Here is a 24,159-nt window from a genome sequence, read left to right as displayed (position 1 = left end):
TAACAAATTAAATATAAGAGCTAGCAAGTAAAAAATGGAGAATAATTAAACATATGAATTGGCATTTGGAATTTTAGGAAAAGTAAAAAACATACATATAAAACTTCAAGTATGTTATAAATAATCTGTTATATCAATGTAGAAAACTCTTAATATATCAGGATTGTATATCCTAGTCAAACTTTCTACTAATAATCCTTTTAAAAAGGTAAATCAACTCAGAATCCTAGTCACTACAACATAGAAGATATATGCTATGGAACAATAAGAAAAAAGCTATTATATCACTTTTGAGTATCAACAAATGGAAGTAGAAACAATCATGTAACCAAAAATTCTAGAAGTTTAATAACCACTGATTACATATTTTATCTTATTAAATACAATTCTTCAAGTTAATAAATAAACCCAGACGTTATAAGAAAAACCTTTCCGTTAAAAATTCACATGATAGTTTCTTTATCCTTTGATATGTATTTAGTGTTTTTCCTTTTTAATAAAGTGGATGCAAAATTCATATTAATACGTAAATTCTTAGTGTTATTATCCATAATTTATTCTTTTGAATAAATAATAAATACAAAATAAATATATTATGCACTTTTATTTTCCTTATTCATATTAGATTACTACAATGGAATTTTGATAAAGAATGGTATTATTAAGGAATAAGAAATCTAAGTGAAAGAATCATAACATAAATAGGAATTAATTATCAAAAAATACGCTGCATAATTGCCATATAAATCCTAAAAGGATTTAAGTTGTAAAATTGAATAATTAATAAATGTTATATATACAAAGAGAGAAACAAAAAATCATGAAATTATATGAACGGGGAAATAGTATAATTTGTATGAGAATATATGAAAATATTAGAAAATTTTGATTAACAAAAATATAGCAACAATAAATATACTGAAAAGATATGAAGAAAACGTTATGTATTGAAATAGCGCAGGATTCCTATAAATTTTATAAGTTTAAAAATAAAATTGTAATAATAAACAAAAATTTCTCAACATTTGCACATTAACATAGTTATGAATAATTTAAACTAATGCAAAAAATGTGATGTATGTTATAATTTGTAAAATCCAAAATATACAGAAAATTTGAACTTATCAAAAGATACATTTATAGGAAATAATAATCGTAAACCATTTTATAACTAAAATAGCCTAGATATCTGTACAAAATGTAATTAGAAAAATTAAGATACATATTTGCGTAGTTTACCAAATTTAATTAAACATATAATGTAGTGTTACATTTTATAAATAAAATTCCATTAAATTAAAAATATAAATATTAGCAGTAAATTTAGACTAAACAAAATATATTAATTATAACAATATATAAAAAAAAAAAATATAATTCCATTGCTTCATATCATGTTGTAATATATATATTTTGATAAATAGTTTATGACACATGAGCTAAATATACTAATTTATATAGTGAATTATATATAACTACCTATGTTAGATGAACCATGTTCCATATCATTTTAGTTATAATTAAAAATAATAAAATATTCCCAATCATAGATATATTATCATATGTGTATCGGTGAGTATCGTTATAAAAATCTCATAATTAAAACTTTCAACAACTACGAAAAATAATACTTCTATTATACTTTATAATTTTCTACTTTTATACAAACAAGAGATCATTTATTTATCAAAAGTAGTGAAATATAATCTTATTAATGAATTAAATATAAAAGTTTAATGCTATAATATTATGTTACTAGGTATATCCAAGGAATGTATACTATGCTTAATACGATTACAAACAAATTGTATGAATACATTCTGAAAATATACAAAAAATTTTTATTATATTAAACATTAAATGTATTGTGCAAACTTCATTTAATATATATTAGTTCAAAAAATTTAAATTATGTAACATTTTATACCATTATATATTTACTATTTAAAAACATATTAATATAAAAAATAGAAATGAAAACTATACCATAAATATTTATGATAGTGCTGCGTGAACAATTCGGTGTCTTTTCAAAAATTAACTGCTGCTCACAATATGCAGAATTAAAATTTTTTTGATAATATTTATTGAGAATCTTATTAAAATTACACAATTTTAAATTAAATATGTTTTTAAAAGGTTTATAATTTTTTTTTCTATATATAATATTTTGTGTCATTTTTATTTTGTTTAGATTATAAAAAAATAAAATCGTATAAAAAATGGAAAAAATTTGATAAAAATGAAAACAATTTATCACAAAATGTTTACATGATACTCATCTTTTTATCTACAAAACACATTACATATTAAAGAGATAAATTTTATATAAAACATACGAAGACTGAGACATAATATAATAATTTCATTAATTCGATCAATCTCATAGAAATGGTAGGTAAAATGTTGATGTAAGTTGTTCAGGAATTGTAAATAAATTAAAATATTGAAAATTTATTTTTCCAGAAATGTATTATTAAAGACTCCAATTTTGAAGCCTTATTATATGAGACAAATAGTAGGATTTATATATTAATTTATGCATTTTTCATGTAATAACATAGCCTATATATGATTGACTATATATAAATAAATATTCATAGAATATTATATATTTCATTATTTATATAATTTTTTTTGTGTATGCCTGTTTATTTATTTTTTATTTTTTTCTGAGTTATTTTTCCTCCTTTTGTTTTGTTTGATTTTATTATTTTAGGTGATTAGTAGTATTTTGAAAGCACTGTTGTAATTTGTTAGCACAATGATAAGCTTCATATTGATATTTAATAATTTTTTATTATTTTAATGTACCTTAAAACATAAAAGCTTTTAAGCTAAAAACATTTTAATTCATTATGTAATATACATCTAGTATGATGTTTATTTAATTATCTTTTGGGTATCTTCATCTCAACATGCTCACTTTTCATGTTAAGTTTAACAAAAGTACGAAATTTCCAGTGAACTACAATTATTATGATTATATAAAATAAAAATAAATAATTACAACTACCTATTGCTCTAAAAAATGTAATGCTGTTATAACACAAAAAAAGAAATAAATAAATAAAAAAAGTAAACATTTTAAATTAATATTAAAATTTATACTACCCAAAGTTAAATTATATATAAGAAATCCATTAAATTTTATATAAACTTATTTTATATTAAAAATAGTACTAATAATGTGGATGAATTAAAAATATTATCCTACTATGAATAAGAAAATGTTTGCGCAAGGTTTTTCGCCAATGTAATGTAAGAAATATGTACAACATTAGATTTAGTCATTGTATATTTCTTGCTCTATTTATATTTAAAACCCTTTAATAACTAAAATTCTGCATGTACAACGACAAATATTTGTAATTTAGCAATTTTTTAAAATTAATATATATATATTTAAAATATATTTAATTGGAAAGAAAAAAAAGGTCCTTCACGTTAAAAAATATAAACATCTATATATATATATTTATATAGATAGATATATATTGAATAACCATCAAAAAAATTCACATCGTTATTCTAAATATAAGGAACCGACTAAATTAACTATAATTTTATTATATTTTCATGATTTTATAAATACCCTTATTTTTTATTTTTTTAGCATGAAGTAAATAACTTAATACTATGAACAATAACAATAAATTATTTTTTAAAAAAATAGTATAAAAATTAAAAATATTCTTTAGAGATATTAATATTACATTATAGAAATGTATAGTTAAATAATAGCCTACCGAAAAATATATAAGAATTATAAGCAGTACGTTAATTCAAATTATTAATTAGTGTATCTAGACAATATTTCAGCGAAATAAAAAAAATATACACATATTATTTTATTTAATAACAGGTATATATATGAAAACATAACTAAGTAATGAGATTGCACAAAATATTGAAAATTATAGTAATATTTAATAACATTACTGTATACATAAATATGTATATATTTATTCTAGAATAAATTTTCATAACAAATAAGAAAATTACATTTATATATGTGCAAGGATAATACATTCCTTAGTTTGCATATCTAAGTTATGCTGCCTCCTATATCTATTTATGACACCTAAAATTAAAAATTAAAATATATTTAAGTTTTTTAAAAATACAATTATTGTTCTTAAATTAATTATAAAAAACAATTATAAACATATAAAAAATCTTTAATATGTATGATTAAATATTTATACATGTACATTATTCTTATTATCTATATATTCTGATAAAAAAAAATGGAATAGTCATGCCCATATAATATATTACATAATATTTTACTATAATGCAATATTATTGGAACTAAATATTATAAAGATGCAAAATATTCGTGTAATGGAATTTCATATTCTTAATTTTCTAATAAATTATATTTAAGGATATCGACAATATTAACTTTTTTTTTTTTTTTAAGTTATCTTAATTAATTGTATTATATAATATAAATTTTTGGAATAAATCAAAAATATACTAAAAATGTTTTTTATAAATAAATATTTTTATTATGTATAAATTTATAGAAAATTAAATGTAACTTTTCTTTAATTTTTCATTATTTTTAGAATAGGTATATAAAATAATCAAATTAACTACTGAAAAATAAAGCAGTACATTATTGTTCATTCATTATGTATTTCAAGCTAATATATTTATTAGTTTTTTTTTCTCTTTTACTTTAATATTTTATATACACATTTTACAATTTTCTTAAATTAACTATGAAAATATATTTCATTATATATTTAATATATTTCGAATAATTATAGATTTTTCATATTTTACAAAAGCTATTTATACTAACTATATGTTATTAATAATAATGATTATGAATTAACCTTATACAATTGAACAAGAAATAAAAAATTGTACAAATTACATAATGTATCATATAGTAATTTCAAAATATCTTCTTATGTTTAAAAATTATTTAAAAAAAATTTTTTCCCATGAATTCATGTCAGTGCACCATAAAGGATAATATTTAAAATATAAATTATTCATATTTTCCATATATATATATATATATAAGATATTTCTACATAAATTTGTTTCATGCAATTTAATATAGTATTTCATATTTTATCAATAAAATTGATGAACTAGTAAATCTTTCTTAAGTTAAGTTTCATCCACATTAGAGGATTACTATAATAGACCCACGTTAAGAATTCCCTAATTACAAGTGAAAGCAAATTTTTTGACATTAAAACGTTCTCTTTAAAATGTTAATAAATCATATATATATCCATAAATATAAATATATTTTAACTAGATAACAACAAATTTATCTTTATTAAACTTTACAAAAAGTGATTCTCCATACTAATCAATTCTATAGTTTTTAAAAAATAAAAAATTTTCATGAACTTGTACATATATACAATATACATGAATAAAAAGCGTAAATAAAAATAGTAGAAAGTGATTTAATATAAATATAATAAATATATGAGAACAGAAGTTATATTTATTATTATAGATATATTACATAGAAAAGATATTTAATAAAACTGGAATATGTTTAAATAGGTTCAATAAATATAATTAAATTATGATTTATGAATGGAAGATGATAAAATTTTCATAGTATTTAAATATTATTTTGTATAAATAATTTACACAATTTTAACTAAGAGCTTTTTGTTACACATTGTTAGGATTCGATTTTATTAGTTATTCAGGATCCTTATATTCTTGTCTATATTCATCTGAGTGAAGTTGTTTATCTATTATGTTACATGCATTTTCTTCCAATATAATGTAAAAAAGATAATAATTGTTTGTTAAAGAATCATTGTGTCTATTAATTATATATTTATAATCCTTTATAGTATTTTTACCATAAAAAAAGTTATTTTTTAATATTTTTTATGAATTTCTTTTTTTAAACATATTTTAACCAAAATAATTTTAAAGAAAATTTGTACTTATACAAATTTTTAATTTTAATATTATTTTATATATTACTAAAATATTTAACTTAATATTGAGGATCTTAATATCAACACTATATTATAAAAGTGCGTTTTATGTTATCTAAAAATATGACACTTTAAATTATCTTATATAATATAAAAATAAAATTAAACTTATATAATAAAAATGTATATATTTAACAGTTAACAGACTAGTAGGCTTTTTTTACTAAAATATATAAATGTTCTAACATTGTATATAATGCAGTGTATTAACTGTATTCTATTAAATATTTATAATTATGTATATACTTTGTTCTTTTATTTGTAGAGCTTATGGCAAATTATTTTTAAAAAAATTTTCATACTTAGGAGTTTAAGTATCATCCAATTATTCTTCATTTTTATAGCTATAAGGAAGAAATTTAATTTTATATTTTTTCAAAAGAAAACTTATATATATATTACTTCATGTAATCTTATTACTTTTTTTAATTTTCATAAACAAATTAATGAAAATTCCTAATAATATGTTATAAAATATTTATAAATAACTTTTTATAAATAAATTATTTACATGTTATGCAGATACAATTATTATTAAATAATTACTATATGCTTTTTCATGTTTTCAGAGTACCATATATTTTTATATGATTTTAATTAATAACATTTTTACATATAAAATTTACTAATATATTTTTATTTAATACATTTTTTCCATTTTACAATTAAATATATATTATAATTATCATTAATTAACGGTAAAAAAGTTTTTAACTTTAAGGTAACAGAAAACAATAATCAGAAATTATAACATACCTTCTATTGAATGTTATAAAGAAAACTATATTACTAAAAATTCTAATATCATAAAAGATTTATAATTTGTAAACAAATTCACCACGATATTACAATCAAATAAATTATTTTTTATGAAAATTTTATCATTTTTACTATTACTATAGATATATCGAAATTTCTTTGAGGTAAAATAATTACTATATTTAATAATTTCTATAAACATTTTTCAATTTTATATTTTTATTTTAACCTTAATATATTGCTTTTATGATAATGATATTATTTTTCTAAATATTAAATATTTACCCTAATTTTTAGTCAACTACATCTGACAAAACCTAGAATAAAGAGTTCAATTTAAGTGGTACATTAGATGTAAGGGGAAGCAGATTATTAAATGATGAACCAGATTTAGATTCTCAACAGATTTACTTATCCTTAAAATAAAAATATACGAATATGGAAAATGAAGATGATAATTTTTGTGACCATAAATTACGTACATTGTTACCAAGAAATTACACAATAGATCAGTGTAATAAAAACAATGATGATGAAAAATCTCAAAATTCATTAAATTCAATTAATTATCCATATAATTTATAAAGTTCCCATGATTCTATAGCATCTGAAGATTATCTTAAGACAATATCTGGAGAATTAGAAGAAAAACCATTTCAAGAGGGAAAATATGGATCATTAAAAAAAAATAAATCATTGTCAACTTAACTTTTAAATAAATTAGAAGAATATTATGAAAGAGAAGAAAAAAAAATATTCAATGTAAAATGTAAAATAAAGTATAAAGCATATCTAACAAAAAAGTTAAGTACTTAATAATTACAATATTAACAAATACTAACATCGAATATAGGTTTAATTCATTTCTATCAATTATAAATGAAGCAAATTTAATTTTATCTAATTTAATATATATAATTTATTATTTCCCTCTCATTTTTAAAAATAAATCTAGAAATAAAAAAGATTCTGCACTCCATCAAGATTAACTTAAATAAGGATTTTGAGAAATCTTCAAATTCAATACATGTTTTTAAATGTAGATGAAATTTTATGTATTTAATGCTGTATAAAAATTATCATTAATTATCTGATATATTAATTATATTCTTTTCAACTTCTATCTAAAAAACACTTTTTCTGTGTCATTTCTATATTCCGCTAGTGTGAATAGATTATTTATATGTTTTGTGTTTATTTATATTGTTAATTTTTCTTTACTGTTATAGGGAAATTTTAATTTTAAAATAATTCATTTATTATTATTATTTTTTTTATTTATTTATACGAGAAAATAACTTATATAACTTTGTTTCAGTTACTTTCCTTAAGTTATATTTTTACTATTTGTTTTATAGTGTTTATAAACTTACTGTATTTATTTATATTTCTTAATTTGTATTTAAATATATATGTAAATTTTTAATGATATATAATTATTAATTCTTTATAATTATCCTCTTTATGAGAATCCGTTTAACGCATTTGTATACATCTGCTTTACATGTTTAAATGTGATAGTTCTGTTGAGAAAAACAACTTACTAGGAACCAATATATCTTAATTAATTTTAAGTATTAATTTTTTAATAATTTTTATTTTATAGAAATATTATTTATGCGCTAATTTAATTTTTTTAGATGTTTTATTCTAATTTTAGAGGAAATGATTATATTAAAAAATTACTTTTACATTATAAACAAAAGAAATTTTTTCATGTTTTTCAATTAACTGTCTATATTTAAATGAATAACCTTATTATCTTGTTTTATTTTTATTAATGTTTATATTATTTTATTTCAGTAGTAATTTTTTATTTTGTTATATCCTATTGTCCAAGTATCTTCTTTTTCTTATATCTCATATAAATATATAATATTAATGTACAATAAAATTAATTGGATGCTTTATATGTTTTTCAGGTATCATATTTTTCTTTTTATTCTCATAAAAATTACGCAATTCTTATATTGTATATGTTTTAAGAAATTGTTTATGAGTCTTTCAATTTAAAATAATTACTAAAAATATAAAATATGAAAGAAAAGACGATATATCATTATGGCATTTAGATGAAGGACAATCCTGGTAGCGTAATAAATATGTGTTATTTCAAATGTAATTTTTCCATTACAAATTCTTATAAGTAATAGCTAATTTCCTTTTGACACAGATTTTAATCTTAAATAAAAAAAATTAGTAATGAATAATTTCCATAAAAAAATAATAAAAAAAATTAATGTGTAATTTTTCGTAATTCAGTTGTTCTATATCAATTAACTTTCCGCTTTTATATGCTTAACTTTCATTTGATATACTTTATATGTATGATCATTAAGCATTAAATTAGAGTACATATGAGTTCATACATAAAAAGAAAGTATGAAAAATTATAATGATTCATAAAAAGGTTGACATATCACAGAAAAATTAAAAGTATTAAAATAATTATTATTACGATGTATATTATATATATGTTTAAATATCTTAACCCTTTATAATGTCGCAGATGAATTAATTATTTCGAGGTAATATTTCATAATAATTTGGTTATATGAGAAAAATATTATCTTATTAAGAATTATCCATATTCCATATAAGACATACCAATTGAATTAAGAGAAATACTGTTAAGGTTCTGGAAATCTGTACATCCTTTGTTTTGTCCATTATCCAGTTACCTTCTGATTTATTTTGTTAATGTGTTACATGGTTTATTACTCATTTTAGTAATAATATGTTCGAAATTATATTTTATTATGTATAATTACGTATTCGCTGTTTATACTCTCACTAACATTTTTATTTATTATTAATTCATATTGGATAATAAAGTCATTAATAAGAGATAATTGTAAATATACTACATTGATTGATTCACTACAATAAATTGAATATACAAATATGGAATATAAAATCATAAATAAATAATTTATGCAAAAAGAAATTTATGAAAAAAGGATAACGAATTTAAAAAATAAATTTTATTTTTTAAGAATCTTTTGCTTTATAATACTGTGTTCCTGTTATTATATTTGTTACTTTTTCCAAAATATGGAAAAAAAAAATAGTTTATGAGTGATTGTAACCTTGTATTTTTGATAAAAAGTTATTTTTAAAGCACCTTACTATAAATTTTTCATGATTCGCTCTATTATGGTTAAATGTAGTTAAGGTGTATATTGAATAAGATCATTTTAATAATTATCATTAACAATGAGATACCTATTAAATACATAAAAATACTTTACACATTTTTGTTGATTTCATTATTAAAATATTGTCTGTTCTTAATTATACCGTTCAAAATATAGAAAAAAGTAATACTAAAATTAGTTTTGTTGTATATAATATAAATTATTCTATTATTAAAATATCCATTCTCAAATTTCAAGTAAAATACAAACATCATACTTTATCTATAAGAATTAATTTTAGGATAAATCAGGTTCAAATATATATCTACTTTATAACAAAATAATGCACTTTCAATATTCGTTACTTTTTGTTTATTATTCTTTCTTTTTTTTTTTTTTTTGTTACGTGCTTGCTCTTGTTTTTGCGCATTTTTTTATAAAAATCTATTCCTTATGATGCATTTCATTCATTCAATAATTCGTTTATAATTATCCTTTTATTAACTAATAATTCTAACTTACAACAACATTTAAATTAATGGTAAAAAAAACGTACCTGAAAACTATAAATTCTTACTTCATGTTTATTCCAACATTATATGAATAATTCATACTATATAATAATATTTATAAATGATCTAAGCCTTTTTATACGTTTATTAAATTTAATCCTTATATCACTTATAATGTACACTAATAATGTATTCAATTCATAAAATTTATAAATAATAATTACACTTGTAGTTCCACTTAATTTAAGATTTCCACATTTTAAATCATTCTACATAAAAAACTAATAATTCCAACTGTAATTATATGATTTAAACATCAATTATATAAAATAAAAAAATGTTGGATAATAAGAAAGGTACTAGAGTATTTGTTATTGCATTAAATTATAAACATAGAGTTTGTTCATTTATACACCATAAATAATTCATAAATCAAATTAATTTTTTTTTTAATGATTAAATTTTAATATATTAAAGAATGTATTTTTGTGATATATCCAATTATAACATTATGTAAATTAAGTTTAAAACTTAATTGTTTATTATCTTATTACCTTCATTAATAATTATCACCTAACATATTACATATTACTTTGATTACCATAAAAATTATTAGCATACATTCAAACATAACAAACAAGTTATATTCCTTTAACAATTTAATCTGATGGACAAGCATATATAACCTTGCTGTTATTATTGATTATGGTGCATTCATATATATAACAGTTATTAAATATTCATGTTAATTGGAAATGTGTTCACGTACAAATTAATATGTTAATACTTAATAAATTAGATAAGATATCTTCTTAATAAATTAATAACCCAGAGTATAAAAAAGGATCCCATTTAGAATTTTAATATATAGCTGCTGATTAATTTACGCTTTTTACTATGAATTTACTTTCATTGGGTACAGATTTATGTACCTTTTTCATTCCTTAATCGAACGGTAGAATTATATTACTTTTTATTAAAATATAAAGATCATATGGTCTATACATTTAATGATAATAAAAATAATCTCGTTAGTTGTCCCCACAATTATTAGAACGAAAAAATACATACAGAAGTTATCAATATATTTTACGTATATTTTATTGATATAAGTAAGGTATTTTCGAAGGATTTGTTGCTTATCCTTAACAACAGAAATTTTCATTTCTGTACTAACATTATTTTTAAAATAACAAAACAGACGTTTAGTCTCTCTGAAATCTTAGAAAATAAAACCGAAATAATAAAAGTAGTGTTTGCAAAAGGTTAATTCATAAATATAACTAAATCTTTCTACCACTAATCTTTTAACCTTACAAATATTGTGATAAAAATTACTTCCATAATGTTTACATTGTAATGCTCTTTACTTTTCACATAATTTGTATTCTATTAGAATATAATTTTTATTAAATCCTCCTCCCTTTTACTCATAATAAATATTATGCGCTACCTTAATATGTTTCGTTAAAATAAAGGTATTTCATATGCTTTTTTTTTCTTACTAATATATATATTTATTATTTCCTAATATATCCAATAAATAATTAAATACAGAGAACAATCACCTTCATTTTTTATATTAACTAGAACAGTAATTAATTTTGTTCCTACATTTCAATATAAATGTTTACAAAGATTATTAATCCATTAGTATTTGTTTTATAAATCTTAGATATATTAACAACTTCAATATCAATTAATATCATCTCTTCCAATAAAATTTCTGCGTGTTTTATTGTACGAGAAATCTTTCGAAATATTTTCCTCTTAATCAATAATAATAAATTAATTTTATAATGCTTATTGGGAAGATGCTAACAAAATAATTTTTTTCGTTTTATAACAACTATAAAATATTAAATTAACTGTTTACATTAATTATTTTTATAAAATTTATAATGTACATAATGATGCTTCTTTTTTCTTTGTAATAGTTAACAGTATTCCTGTGTGTTCTCGTAGCGCACCTCCATCCTTCACGGAATCATTAAATTTTCCACTTTTTGCTTAAGAATTTTATATTCTACAACGAATTCCTCATATAGATCATTCTTAGAATACTTAACTTTTATAAATATAAACTAAGTACGCACAGCATTAAATATTTCTTTAAAATGTTCTATTTTTTTATCATTGTGCACTTCATCATTATTCTTTTTTATAATTTTTCTTAACTTAAAAATATTCCATAATTATATGCAACATTTCTGTTTGTTTGAAGCTTTACTCTTGCTCATTGCGGTTTTTATATTATTATTTAATGTTATAAAAAGAGTGCAATTCTTTTTTATCATTTAGTACTTCTATATTATATTGTTCTGTATCTTTTTCATAGAACTATTCCAACTGTTAATCTTTACAATGTATTCCTTTTAAAGCAGTATCCATCTTCCTGTACAGTTCATTAATGTATACGACATAAAAATCACAGCATTTTATTTTGCCGCATAACAAACAGATCAAGTGATCATAACACATACCATCCTCAAAAGCCATCATATATTTTAAAAAGTTTCGAGCATTCAACCCAGTCTTCTACTATTTTTTTAATAAAACAACAAATTAAACGAATATTGCTCTTGTATTACACCCTTAATTAAATTTCATTAAGATCTTATGCTAAATATAAGAGACATAAATTATTACATATCGTTCATCAAAATTTTTATTATCTTTAAATTAATCTATAAAAAAAAAGAAAAATTAAAAAAAGTATTAATTTATAAATTTTTATTTTCAAGGATAATTTTTTTGATTCTCTTTAAAGAGAAATAGAATAATCAAACAATATGACATGAATAGTTATTTTAAAAGAAAAAATAAAAATTACATTAGTACTTCCATTATGTTAATTACTATTCGCTATTTCTATTGCTGTGATAATTAAAGGTGTATTTTTTTTTTTCTTATATATATATATGAAAAAAAATATATATTACATATAATATCCCATATTCTATTGATGAACATTGTATTCTTTTTTACTACTTATAAAATACAAATAGTTACTTCTTAAATCCATATTTTATTTAATTTCTTTCATTATTAATTTATAGCGTTATTATTGACATATAATAGACAAATTGTTAATTTAAGTAAAAATTAATTCGATATTGATCTACAATATTACATGTAAAATATGATATTACATGGTATAATAGTAATATATAAAAATTTATTTTATGTTTTTATTCTGTAATTACATTTATATGTTATGAAATGTAGCAAATGCTTTTTCACTATCCACACTTCAAATTACATTATATATATTAAACTTATAATTTATTCTTGAAGCAAATTTAATGTATGGATTATACATTCATTTTAATATATGGAGGATAAGTTTATCGACAATAATTATTCATCTATTTTATCAAAGACACGTACATAAAAATCTTTTCTAAAGATACCATAAATAGTTAAGACATTTACTTGTGCTTTTTGCAATAATTTATAAAACACAAAATTATAAAATTATAAAATACTACAATTGTTGAAATATATCAGCTAAAGACAATTATAACACATTAAAAATATGAAACATTTTTATTAAATGGAAAATATTTATTACACGAATTTTTTGTTCAATTATAATTCTATTATTTGTGAAATAATCTACAAATGTTAATTACAAAATTATATCTTCTTTTCCTTTTCATTTTTTATAGTGTAGAAATTATAAATTCATTTTCGTGGGTATTACATTTGTCATTGCATATTATATAAACTTTTTGGTAAATGTATTATTTAAAATAAATTTGCAAAGAAAATATAACGAAATAAATAGTAAAAAAAAATTATAAAAAAAAGTCCAAATAAATTATCGTACGATATTAATATAAATGTGTTACATGGGTATTTATAATTCGAACATAAGTGAAATATTGATCCATATTAAATATGAAACAACACAACTTAATTCACACATTGTTTATTAAAATACGAAAATATATTATGTTGATTTCGCTATTTTTTTAAGATAGTAAAATAACAATGAAATGTTATATTACAATACCGTTAATTTTACTAAAACGTTATAATATTTTTATTTATCTTCTTTTTATAAAAATTATGTCATATAACTATATTTTTCGAAATAAAAAAAAAGGAAGCATAAAAAAAATTATTCTTATATTCGTTGAAGACTCAATTTATGCTGTAATTTATAAATCCATTTTTTAAAATTAAATATACAACACGATAATATAATATTACAATCTATTAAAAAAATTTATGAATTTTCTTTTTAAATTATTATTCATTCTACGTATATTTTCATGTAATATGAAATTTAAAACAAAATCATCGAATTATAGCACACTACTAACTATTATATACTAATATTTTGAAATTCCCATCAAATTATAAATGAATCACTATGCGTGTATAATATAAATGTGTATTATAAGTAGTTCGTTCTAATTCAATTTTATGTATTTTATTATATTTTTAACTATATTTATTAGTTTACCTATTTTATAATGTTTGTACAGTTATGATTACATTATTTAATTACTTTAGCTCATAACTTTTGTTTTTAGAGTGACCAAAAAATATATAAAAAAAAGAATCTTTGCGTATAATAATTAAAAAATAAAGAAGCATATTAATAGCTTATATAATATTCTATGTATTAATTCTATATGAATTTAACAGGGATCTTAAAATATAAAATTTAATAATCTTCTATAATTTTATTCTTTTTTATTTGTGAAGTTCATAATCATTAAAATGAAATTCATCGTTTATGCTATTATTAAAAATTAAAAATATCTAAATATTAGTGGACTGTGCCAAAAATGATTTAATGCTGAAAAATATAAACATTAATAATAGTTAAATAACATTTATTTCTTCACAAATAATAAATTATGCAATATCGTTTAATCTATCTGTTATAACAAAGTTGTATTGTCCTAAGCAGTTCCATATAATTTAAATGATATACTATTACTTGTTAACCAAAACCATGAATTCAAAAGTGTATTCTCCATTTTAATTGTGTCTATTTCTCCTTACACCAATGTTAGTGCACTACAAAGGTACATAGCGGCCTCATGTTATTCTATGGGTATAATAGAATAAAATATATATGGGTATAAAAATAATATGAAAAAATGAACTTATTAAAGAGAGCCTCCAATTAATTTAAAATCTATACACATTTATCAAGATAACATTTATTCGATAATTATCTTATAATGTTAAATTCCATTAGTATAACAAAAATTATATAAAATAAAAGTTTTTAACGATAATAAAAAGAAAAAAAAAAGAATTCTTAAATATTATAATAATTATTATCATTACAGCATATTTCAGTAATAATAAAATATCCAAAATATATATATAATTGTAAAAATTTTTATACAAAATGAAAATTCTAATTTATATTTTTCATGGATCACTTAATGTAAATACATCATTAGTAGTAAAAATGTTAACTATGTGTTTAGGTGTATGATAAAAGGTACCTTCTGAATAGTCATTAATTTTTTTTTTGTTATTTCTTATTTCATACTTAAACATATTAAATAATATTTATATATACGAAATCTTATTATTATCTCAAATAAATTAAAATATAATATCTTCTAAATATACATTTTCTGAGTTAATTATAATATTTATAATTAAAAGAACAAATTGATTAAATTAAAAAATAAAAAACAGAAAAAAAAATACTTTTATTAATTAAAATTATCAACTATTATTCAAAGTGAACTTTAAAGTAAGCAATTTAAAAAAATAAACCTTAAAAAAGAAAACTATAAAATAAAATGCTATATATTAGCATCATTTATATTCTCTTCATATATAGTAAAATTTCAGTGTATTTACAACTTCATATTTTAGACCTAATCCTATATGGGGAAATGTTATTATTTCTTCTGGGCAACATTCTGAAACTTGTAATTAATATTTTTAAAGTATCTTCATTACTTTAATAAAAAAATAACAACTACATAAAACAAATATATTTTTTATTTATATACACATATATGTATAAATTAATTACAATGTAATTTAAAAATAGAATATAAACTCTAATTCAACAAATTTGCATCAAAACCTAATTTAATTACTAATTCAAAATCTGGCCTTAACCCTAATAATTTTGCAATGGTTCTTTTAAAATTTTCACCCATTTTCTTAAACTTCTTATAATACGAAGAAAATATATTTGTTCCTTTTGGCATATATTTATCCATTACTAATGATTTTCTTAGATGTTTATGCTTAATGTAATTATCATATATTATTGAATCATGGGATTTTTCAAAATTATCTTTAGAAATTAGTGAGCTACATGATTTTTGAGCATCAAAATGATACAATGGCATATTGTATTCTTTTGCTAAATCACAAATTTTCATTAATTTATTTAATCTATTTCCAAAATTGTATTCATCTTCATTAACTATTTTCTCTGCTTTTTTTTTTAAAGACACATATTTTCGTTCTAATTCTACATCTGTTTCATCATATAGTAATCTACTTACCCTTAGATCTAATGCATTATCCAGGATGCATCTTTTTATACATGATTTGCCGTAAGTATTTGCCTAAAAATTACAGTAAATATTTAATGTTTAAAAAAATAGCCATACTTCCATATAAATTAAATATTAACTATAAAATAAAAATATAAGATTATAAAAAATGGGAATAAATTAATGAATATAATAATTATCCTACTTCATAGAAGTTGTGACACTTCCATATCAAAAGGGTAAATAAAAAAATTTTAATGACCTTACAGAATTTTTTTGTTTGTACCATTATTTAAAATTATTTATGTTAAAAGCTAATCTTTTGTGTTAATATAAAATTTTATCCATACAACCTTTTCTATAATATTCAATAGGAGGCATGTTATAGTTTTTCTTTATTGTTACCAGTTCCTTTAATTTTTAAAACTTTTTAGCGCTCTCTACTTAAGATTTAATTATATCATACATTCAAAAGTAAAAAAAAAAAATGCATTAAATAATAAATAGTATAGTAATATTTCTGTGTAAAAATATTATTAAGATTAAATATATAAAATAAGTTTTAAAAAAAAATAAAAAAACATATAATTATTATATTATAATTTCACCTACAAAAAGCTGCAAATAATGTATATATTAATTTCTCGTATTATTAAAGTGTTTCCTTAATCTTTTATGGAAATATATAAGATCTAATAAAATTAGATAACACAATAGACATAAGATTTTTAAAATATATTTTTAATTGATATTTACATTTAAAAAAAAGCAAACTCCTTTGGAGTCAGCTAAAATCTTATATGTGGAAAATTTTTTTTTTTTTAATATGCAAACTAATATTATTATATCGAAAAAAAAATTTATACATTTAATAGAATTTAATTCATTACATAAGCAATATATAATATATAACATGATTTTATATTTTAAACAAATATTCTTAAATGAATTGATAATGAAAATTTATATATATTATTTTGACTGAGGTTACTTTCTGTTATAACAGATAAATTAATATTACCTTTTTTAAATAATTAAATCATAATTCTTTCTATATCATATACCTAATGTTCCTATAATATTATATCAAATTTTCAAATATAATAAATAATACTGCAAATAAAAATTTGAACTTGTACAAATTATTTTATAAAATTCTTGCAATTAAAAAATATAATTAAAAAAAAATAAAAAAATTAATAAAAAACTGAAGCTTCATATATGTATAAAATGTTATTAATATTTATATTATATATAATTGACACTTTTTATAATTATACTAAGTTGAATTTTTCTTTTAACTATATATAATAAGAAAATATATAAAACAATATAGAAAATTTCGTTTACTATAAAATACAATAGAACAATATCAAAATTGTTAAGAATAATGAATCATTATAGTTAATGATTAAATAATTATTGGTTAAAATTATATTATTTTTTTGTTTTTGTAATATATTATTAAAGAATTTATTTAGACGATTATTTATCAACATAATTTAACAACATTTCTTGATTTAATACATATTTTTTATTTATAAAATATAATTTGCTATATAAAGAGTAAATAATTAATAATTTAAATTATCTTATATATTAATTTTATTTTTGAAATGACACATTATTTTAATTATGTTTATATAAACATATACATATAAGTACATGTTATTAGAAATTTTTTTCTTTATATATAGATGGGTATATGTAAATTTGTATTTACTACATATATAATAAATTCATATAGTTATAAGTGTTACCTTTTTCTTTTTCATTATTATAACAAAATTTAGGATAAAATCTGATGACGAATATCTAGAAAATTATTTCATATATCACTTACATGTAAAACATAGTAAATAACATTATGTTAGTTGATTTAAAAAATTTTATTAATTTTTGCTAAATTCGTTTTAAGTGGCCACCAAAATATTCATATATAATAAAAAAAAATTATTTTTTAAAACCAGAAAAATATATTAGTATGTAAAATAGCTTTTTATGAAATTTTATATTGTTAATTATTTAGGTGTTATTTATATTTATATAGCCCTGTATAATATATATTTGAATGTTCAGAACACATACCTAATACATTAAATCTTAACCCACATTGTGATTCTCGGGATTATACCCTACGACACGTGTAATAAGTCCGTAATGTGGATTAAACAAAGCCTAGGAAATTTTCTTTATACGTGAATTTTATATATAAAGTATATATTACTATGTTAAAAGACATGAAAAAAATTAATTAATGTGTGTTTTTATTCTTGCATATTTAATATAAAAATAAGTAATAAGATAGTAAATATATAAAAAAAAATGAATATTATAAAAATTTATATGCAATAATTTATATATATATATACATACATAAAAGAATGATATTAATATGTTACATATTAAGTATTATTGCCCATGTAATTTCGAGGTGAATACATACACAAAGGATTAATTTTCAATAAGTTATATACAACCTAGTAAGACTTAAAAATATATAATGAAGAGATATGTAATGATTATTGTTCGTTACTTCCTTACGAATGTTTGGTAAATTCTTACAGTATATATATTTTCATAGATATTATAAATAAGACTTATTCTAAATAAATAAGCTATATTTAGTAGAAATATATAATACATAAAATTTATCTATTCATCAATGTAAGTTCAAAACACTTGTATAATGAGTATCCAAAAAAATAAAATACATTTTATTACATACAATAACATTAATAGAAAATCTGAAGGTACAATAATATTGTGCTTTATTTTTCTATTGTAAATATATATGAATTTTTCCTAAATTTAGTTAATAAAAAATTTCTGAGAAATTAGATTTGTCTTACACATAATTTTATAAGTAATAAAATTATTCTTTTTTTAATATTAATTTAAGAATATTTTTTCTTTTTACTTGTAGAATTATATTTTATAACACAAAAAAATACGATAAAATTAAACAATAGTAAAAGAAAAAAATTAATGATATATTCAAAATCTTTAAAAATAATTTTTTAGAAAAATAAAAAATAAAATAAAAAATTTCATTATATATATATTTTTCTTCCTAGTTCGTAAATTTTTTAACATATTTAATATTATTTTATAGAAAAATACTAGGTAATATATTATGTGGACCAAATGGTCTAATATTATCATGTTTCACGACTAATTATATCATTGTGTACATATATATATGTATTTGTAATTAATTAAGCATACTAAAGCAATAATATATTTTCTTAATTATCTTTTAGAATTAATTTAAAGACAGAAAACATATTTTTCAAATAGTCAGAAATATTTTAATCATTAATTTTTTGTCCCATAATTAGGAAATACAAAACATCATTTCATAGATATCTAAGATATACGATGTATACTACGAGGACACGTCTAAATTGTTTTTTTATTCTTCCTTTTACAAATATAAAGAATGTAAATTACGAATTATAATAAAATGTTATTAATGAAATTCGCTCTATCTCTAGATTACGCAATTATTTATTACATGTATATTATCATCCCATTTCTTGTTAATCAAAGAATATTTATATTTTATTTGTTAAATTATATATTTGATTAATAATCATTCATTAATCTTTATATAATATTATTCGTATCGAAACATTCTATTAGACGTAACGTGTATCACTATATCTTAACATGAAAGAAAAATAAATTATTAAAGAATCTTATAATTTTTTTTTTTTTCATGGCCCCACTATATATGATCTTAATATTAAATATACTAAAAATTTACTCCACTTACGGTAAAACATAACATTATTATGTTATAAAAATAAAAAATTCAGTATTAAATTAAATAAAAGAAGTTTAAACAAATTAATTATTTTAAAAAAATGGAAAAAAAATTAGGAAATAATATAATATATATATAACTAAAAACAAATTCTTATGCAGGATCTTAATATTCGCATAAATATTGATATTATGGGAACTGAGTACCAAATATTTTACTATGTATTTATCTAAAATATATATAATAAAGTAAATACAATTTAAAAATATAAGTTATAAATTTAATATATCCCATTATTTCATTAAAAAAAAATATATATTAAGGAATCAAACAAAAAAACTTTGCTTAAAACTCCATACATAAATATGCTAAAATATAACATATGAAAATTAATACTTTTTTTATATAGACATTACGGTCTTGCTATTTTTATTGAATCTTGTATTATATATAACTTTCTTAGAGATATTCTTAAGGAACAATAAAAAATTATATATTGTGGGAATATTTTTTAAATGACAACTTTTTAATCTTCATATTTCATTGCTCATTTTCGCTTTTATATTTTTCGTTACTTTACATTCTTCTTTTTCTTTGTTCCATTTAGGTACCAAAAAATTTAAGAAATTTTGTTCAAGGATATGGTTTGATTTCTCTTGAATATTGTTATAGTATATTTTTAATGTGTTCTTATCAATTTCTAGGATGTATTATTCTACGATTTGATCAAATTTATCTACGTTATTATTACTATATAAGGAATTTACATGGGCATCATTTTCTTTTATCCATTCATCTAATTCCTGTCTTAAACAGTCTTCTCCTTTATAAGTATTAATTTTATTATTTTTTCTATTCTGTAAAATATCGCTGTTAGTGTCAATTAAGTTTTCTTCAATTTCTGGTTTATTATCTGAATTTTCTTCTGTCATCCATTCATTTATAGAATTATCGAAATGTGATTCCCTATTTTCTATATACTCTTCTTTTTTACAATCTTCTAAAATCATCATAAATACTAGTATACACAGTTTTTTTAGTAATTTTGTTTTAAAATATTTACATAATTCTTCATAATTTTCTTTGTTTTCCAATTCTTCTTTATTTATAAATAAGGAATCATTTTTTTTTCCTTCATTTTCATATGCATCTGACATATTATATACTTCCTCTGTCAATCTCTCAAACCAGTCCTTTTCCAAATATTGTTCTACAAAAGTACCCTTCTTTGATATCCACTGTGTCCAAGTATCTTTTTCTCTTTCTAAAAATGGATCCTTTTTATTATCACTTGAAAGAAGCTTTTTAAATTCTTCACTATTTTTTACGTATGATTTTTCTTCTTTCCATTCATTTTTCAAATTATTAAACCAACATTCTTTTCTCAATTTTTCAGAAAAATTTTTATGTCTCTGCATCCATTTATTCCATAGAATTTTTTGATTTTCAATATCATTGGTACTTTTAATATTTTCCATTATTACTTCATCATCTGTTAAGTTAGTATCGATTCTATTTTCTTCTTTTTTTAGTACTTCTTGGCATATTTCTAAAAATTCCCCTTTGTTGTATTCCCATTCTTTATTCCTGCATTCTTCCAGTATTTCCATGTGCACTTCTATAATAGTTATGGATCTGTCCTTTTTTCGGAGCGAAGTATTTTTATTTTTGTTTATGTTATGTTCCTGTATTTTAATTTTTTTTATGATTTGTTCTCCATCATTTATTGGGTCTTCCAAATTATCATGACTTAAAAACTGAATTTTTTTTTTATAATGTGAAGGTGTTATTATTCTCAAAAATTTAACTTGTCTTCTTTTTATATCTTTTTTATTTTTAAACATCCCTATTAAAAAATACTGCAATTTTTTTAAAAACGTATTTATAAAATAAAATATTACAATAGTTAAAAGTTTATAATGTTTTTAATATTTCTGTTTGTTTTTACTTTAATAAAAAAGGAAAATACTATAACTAAAAAGCTTGTTACAATATATGATATGTACATGTTATGCGTATTTCCTGCTCCATCTGTGATGTTTTTTAAAAAATATATATTTTATATTGTTATTTCAAAAATAGAAAAATATATACCTTTAGTAATACCTGAAATAATTTGGTCTTTAGGAGCAATAGTTTGAAATGAGGAAGTTCCTGGGACTTTAGCAGATGAAGAAGTTATTTGAGAATCACGAGATACATCTAATACTGTAGTATCGAGAGTACCTCCAGTAACTATAGTGTCTTCAGAAGCTGAATCATCTGCAATAATTGGAGCGTCTTCAGTAACTACAGAAGTTGTAGTAACAGGAGTATCTCCAATATCAGATGCGCTTGCTAATTCATGATCATCAGAACCTTGCTCTGTATTTCTCACTTGTATTACTGTAGTTCTTGCATCAGTAATGTCTTCAACTAATGCTTTCTCAGATGTGATTTCAGATGCTGCTTGATGTGAAGGCATAGCTAGACGTGGAGTTTCTTGAGGTGCTGTAATTTGACCTTTTTCATTTTGATTTTCCTTTGTTTCGTCTGGTGGAACTGGATCAGTGATAGAATACTTAGAAAGTTCACTAAATGTTTGCGGATTCATTAAGTTTTCTACTGGTATTTTAAATTTGATTTTCTGATGTTCAGTTTTGGAATTTTTTTCAATTAACATTTTCTTTTCCTCAAAATATTTTTTACTCTTATTAATCCAAACATTATAATCTTGAAGTCTTTTTGTACAACTGCTAAATGTTTTACAATCATATGTATTTTCTCCCAGTTGGAAGCGTCTCAATTGTTTAAGTTCATTATCTCTTCTTTCATAGAAATCTTCTGCTTCATATTTTAATTCTAAAAGATCTCTGTCATTCTTCTCAATAATCATAGGACATCCTCCATGTCGCCTTATCTTGTCGTATTGATATTCGTTCCAGTTCTTTAGTGCTTGATCCCATTTACTTTGTTCAAATCCTGGTGGTGCATGATTTTCTTTAATTAAATAATCAGCTAATTCTAAGCATGTCTCCCTAAATTCTTTTTTTTTTTTCTGATTCTTTAGGGAAGAAGTTATTTTTATAATATGCTTTCTAATGTTTTTAAATTTTCCATTTAAAATATATGGACTTGATGAAAAACCATATCCATGCCAACTCTAGGTTGAAAAGAATTATAATAAATTATTTAAGCATTAATTTTTAAGCTATATTATAATTCTTTTTTATCGTCTATAAAAAATGTATGCATGAATTTAGAAATATTATAAAACAATAAATATTATCCTTACCATTATGGCACTATATTACTATAAGTAGTTGTAAATAACTATCGAAATAAAAAAAATACAAATTTATTTCTTTTTATCTATTAATACAGTAATTTTAAATAAATATATATTAATTAACAGAAAATATAAAAATATAAACCTCTCATAGTATATAGAACTGTAAAATAAATGAATGCACTACTTTTTGTTTTATATGCTTATCTTTTCTCAAATAAATA

The 24,159-nt window shown here is 19.8% G+C and overlaps 2 protein-coding genes across 2 annotated transcripts; both read right to left on the bottom strand.

Annotated features, from left to right (window-relative positions):
- Positions 1-16,451: 16,451 nt before the first annotated feature.
- Positions 16,452-17,187, bottom strand: MKS88_000569 (uncharacterized protein; the record flags this gene model as incomplete). The annotated part of the gene is made up of 2 exons (XM_067216843.1): positions 16,452-16,970; positions 17,104-17,187. 2 exons carry the CDS (start codon positions 17,185-17,187, stop codon positions 16,452-16,454), a joined length of 603 nt encoding a protein of 200 aa, XP_067075804.1.
- Positions 17,188-21,377: 4,190 nt separating this feature from the next.
- MKS88_000568 (uncharacterized protein) lies at positions 21,378-23,944 on the bottom strand (the record flags this gene model as incomplete). The annotated part of the gene is made up of 3 exons (XM_067216832.1): positions 21,378-22,513; positions 22,762-23,809; positions 23,942-23,944. The coding sequence occupies 3 exons, from the start codon at positions 23,942-23,944 to the stop codon at positions 21,378-21,380; spliced, it is 2,187 nt and encodes a 728-aa protein (XP_067075803.1).
- Positions 23,945-24,159: the final 215 nt, after the last annotated feature.

This window comes from Plasmodium brasilianum, chromosome 1 (genome assembly GCF_023973825.1).
Source record: "Plasmodium brasilianum strain Bolivian I chromosome 1, whole genome shotgun sequence".
Taxonomy (NCBI): domain Eukaryota; phylum Apicomplexa; class Aconoidasida; order Haemosporida; family Plasmodiidae; genus Plasmodium; species Plasmodium brasilianum.
Note: the sequence above shows the minus strand (reverse complement) of the source record. Positions and strands in the feature narration are given on the sequence as shown.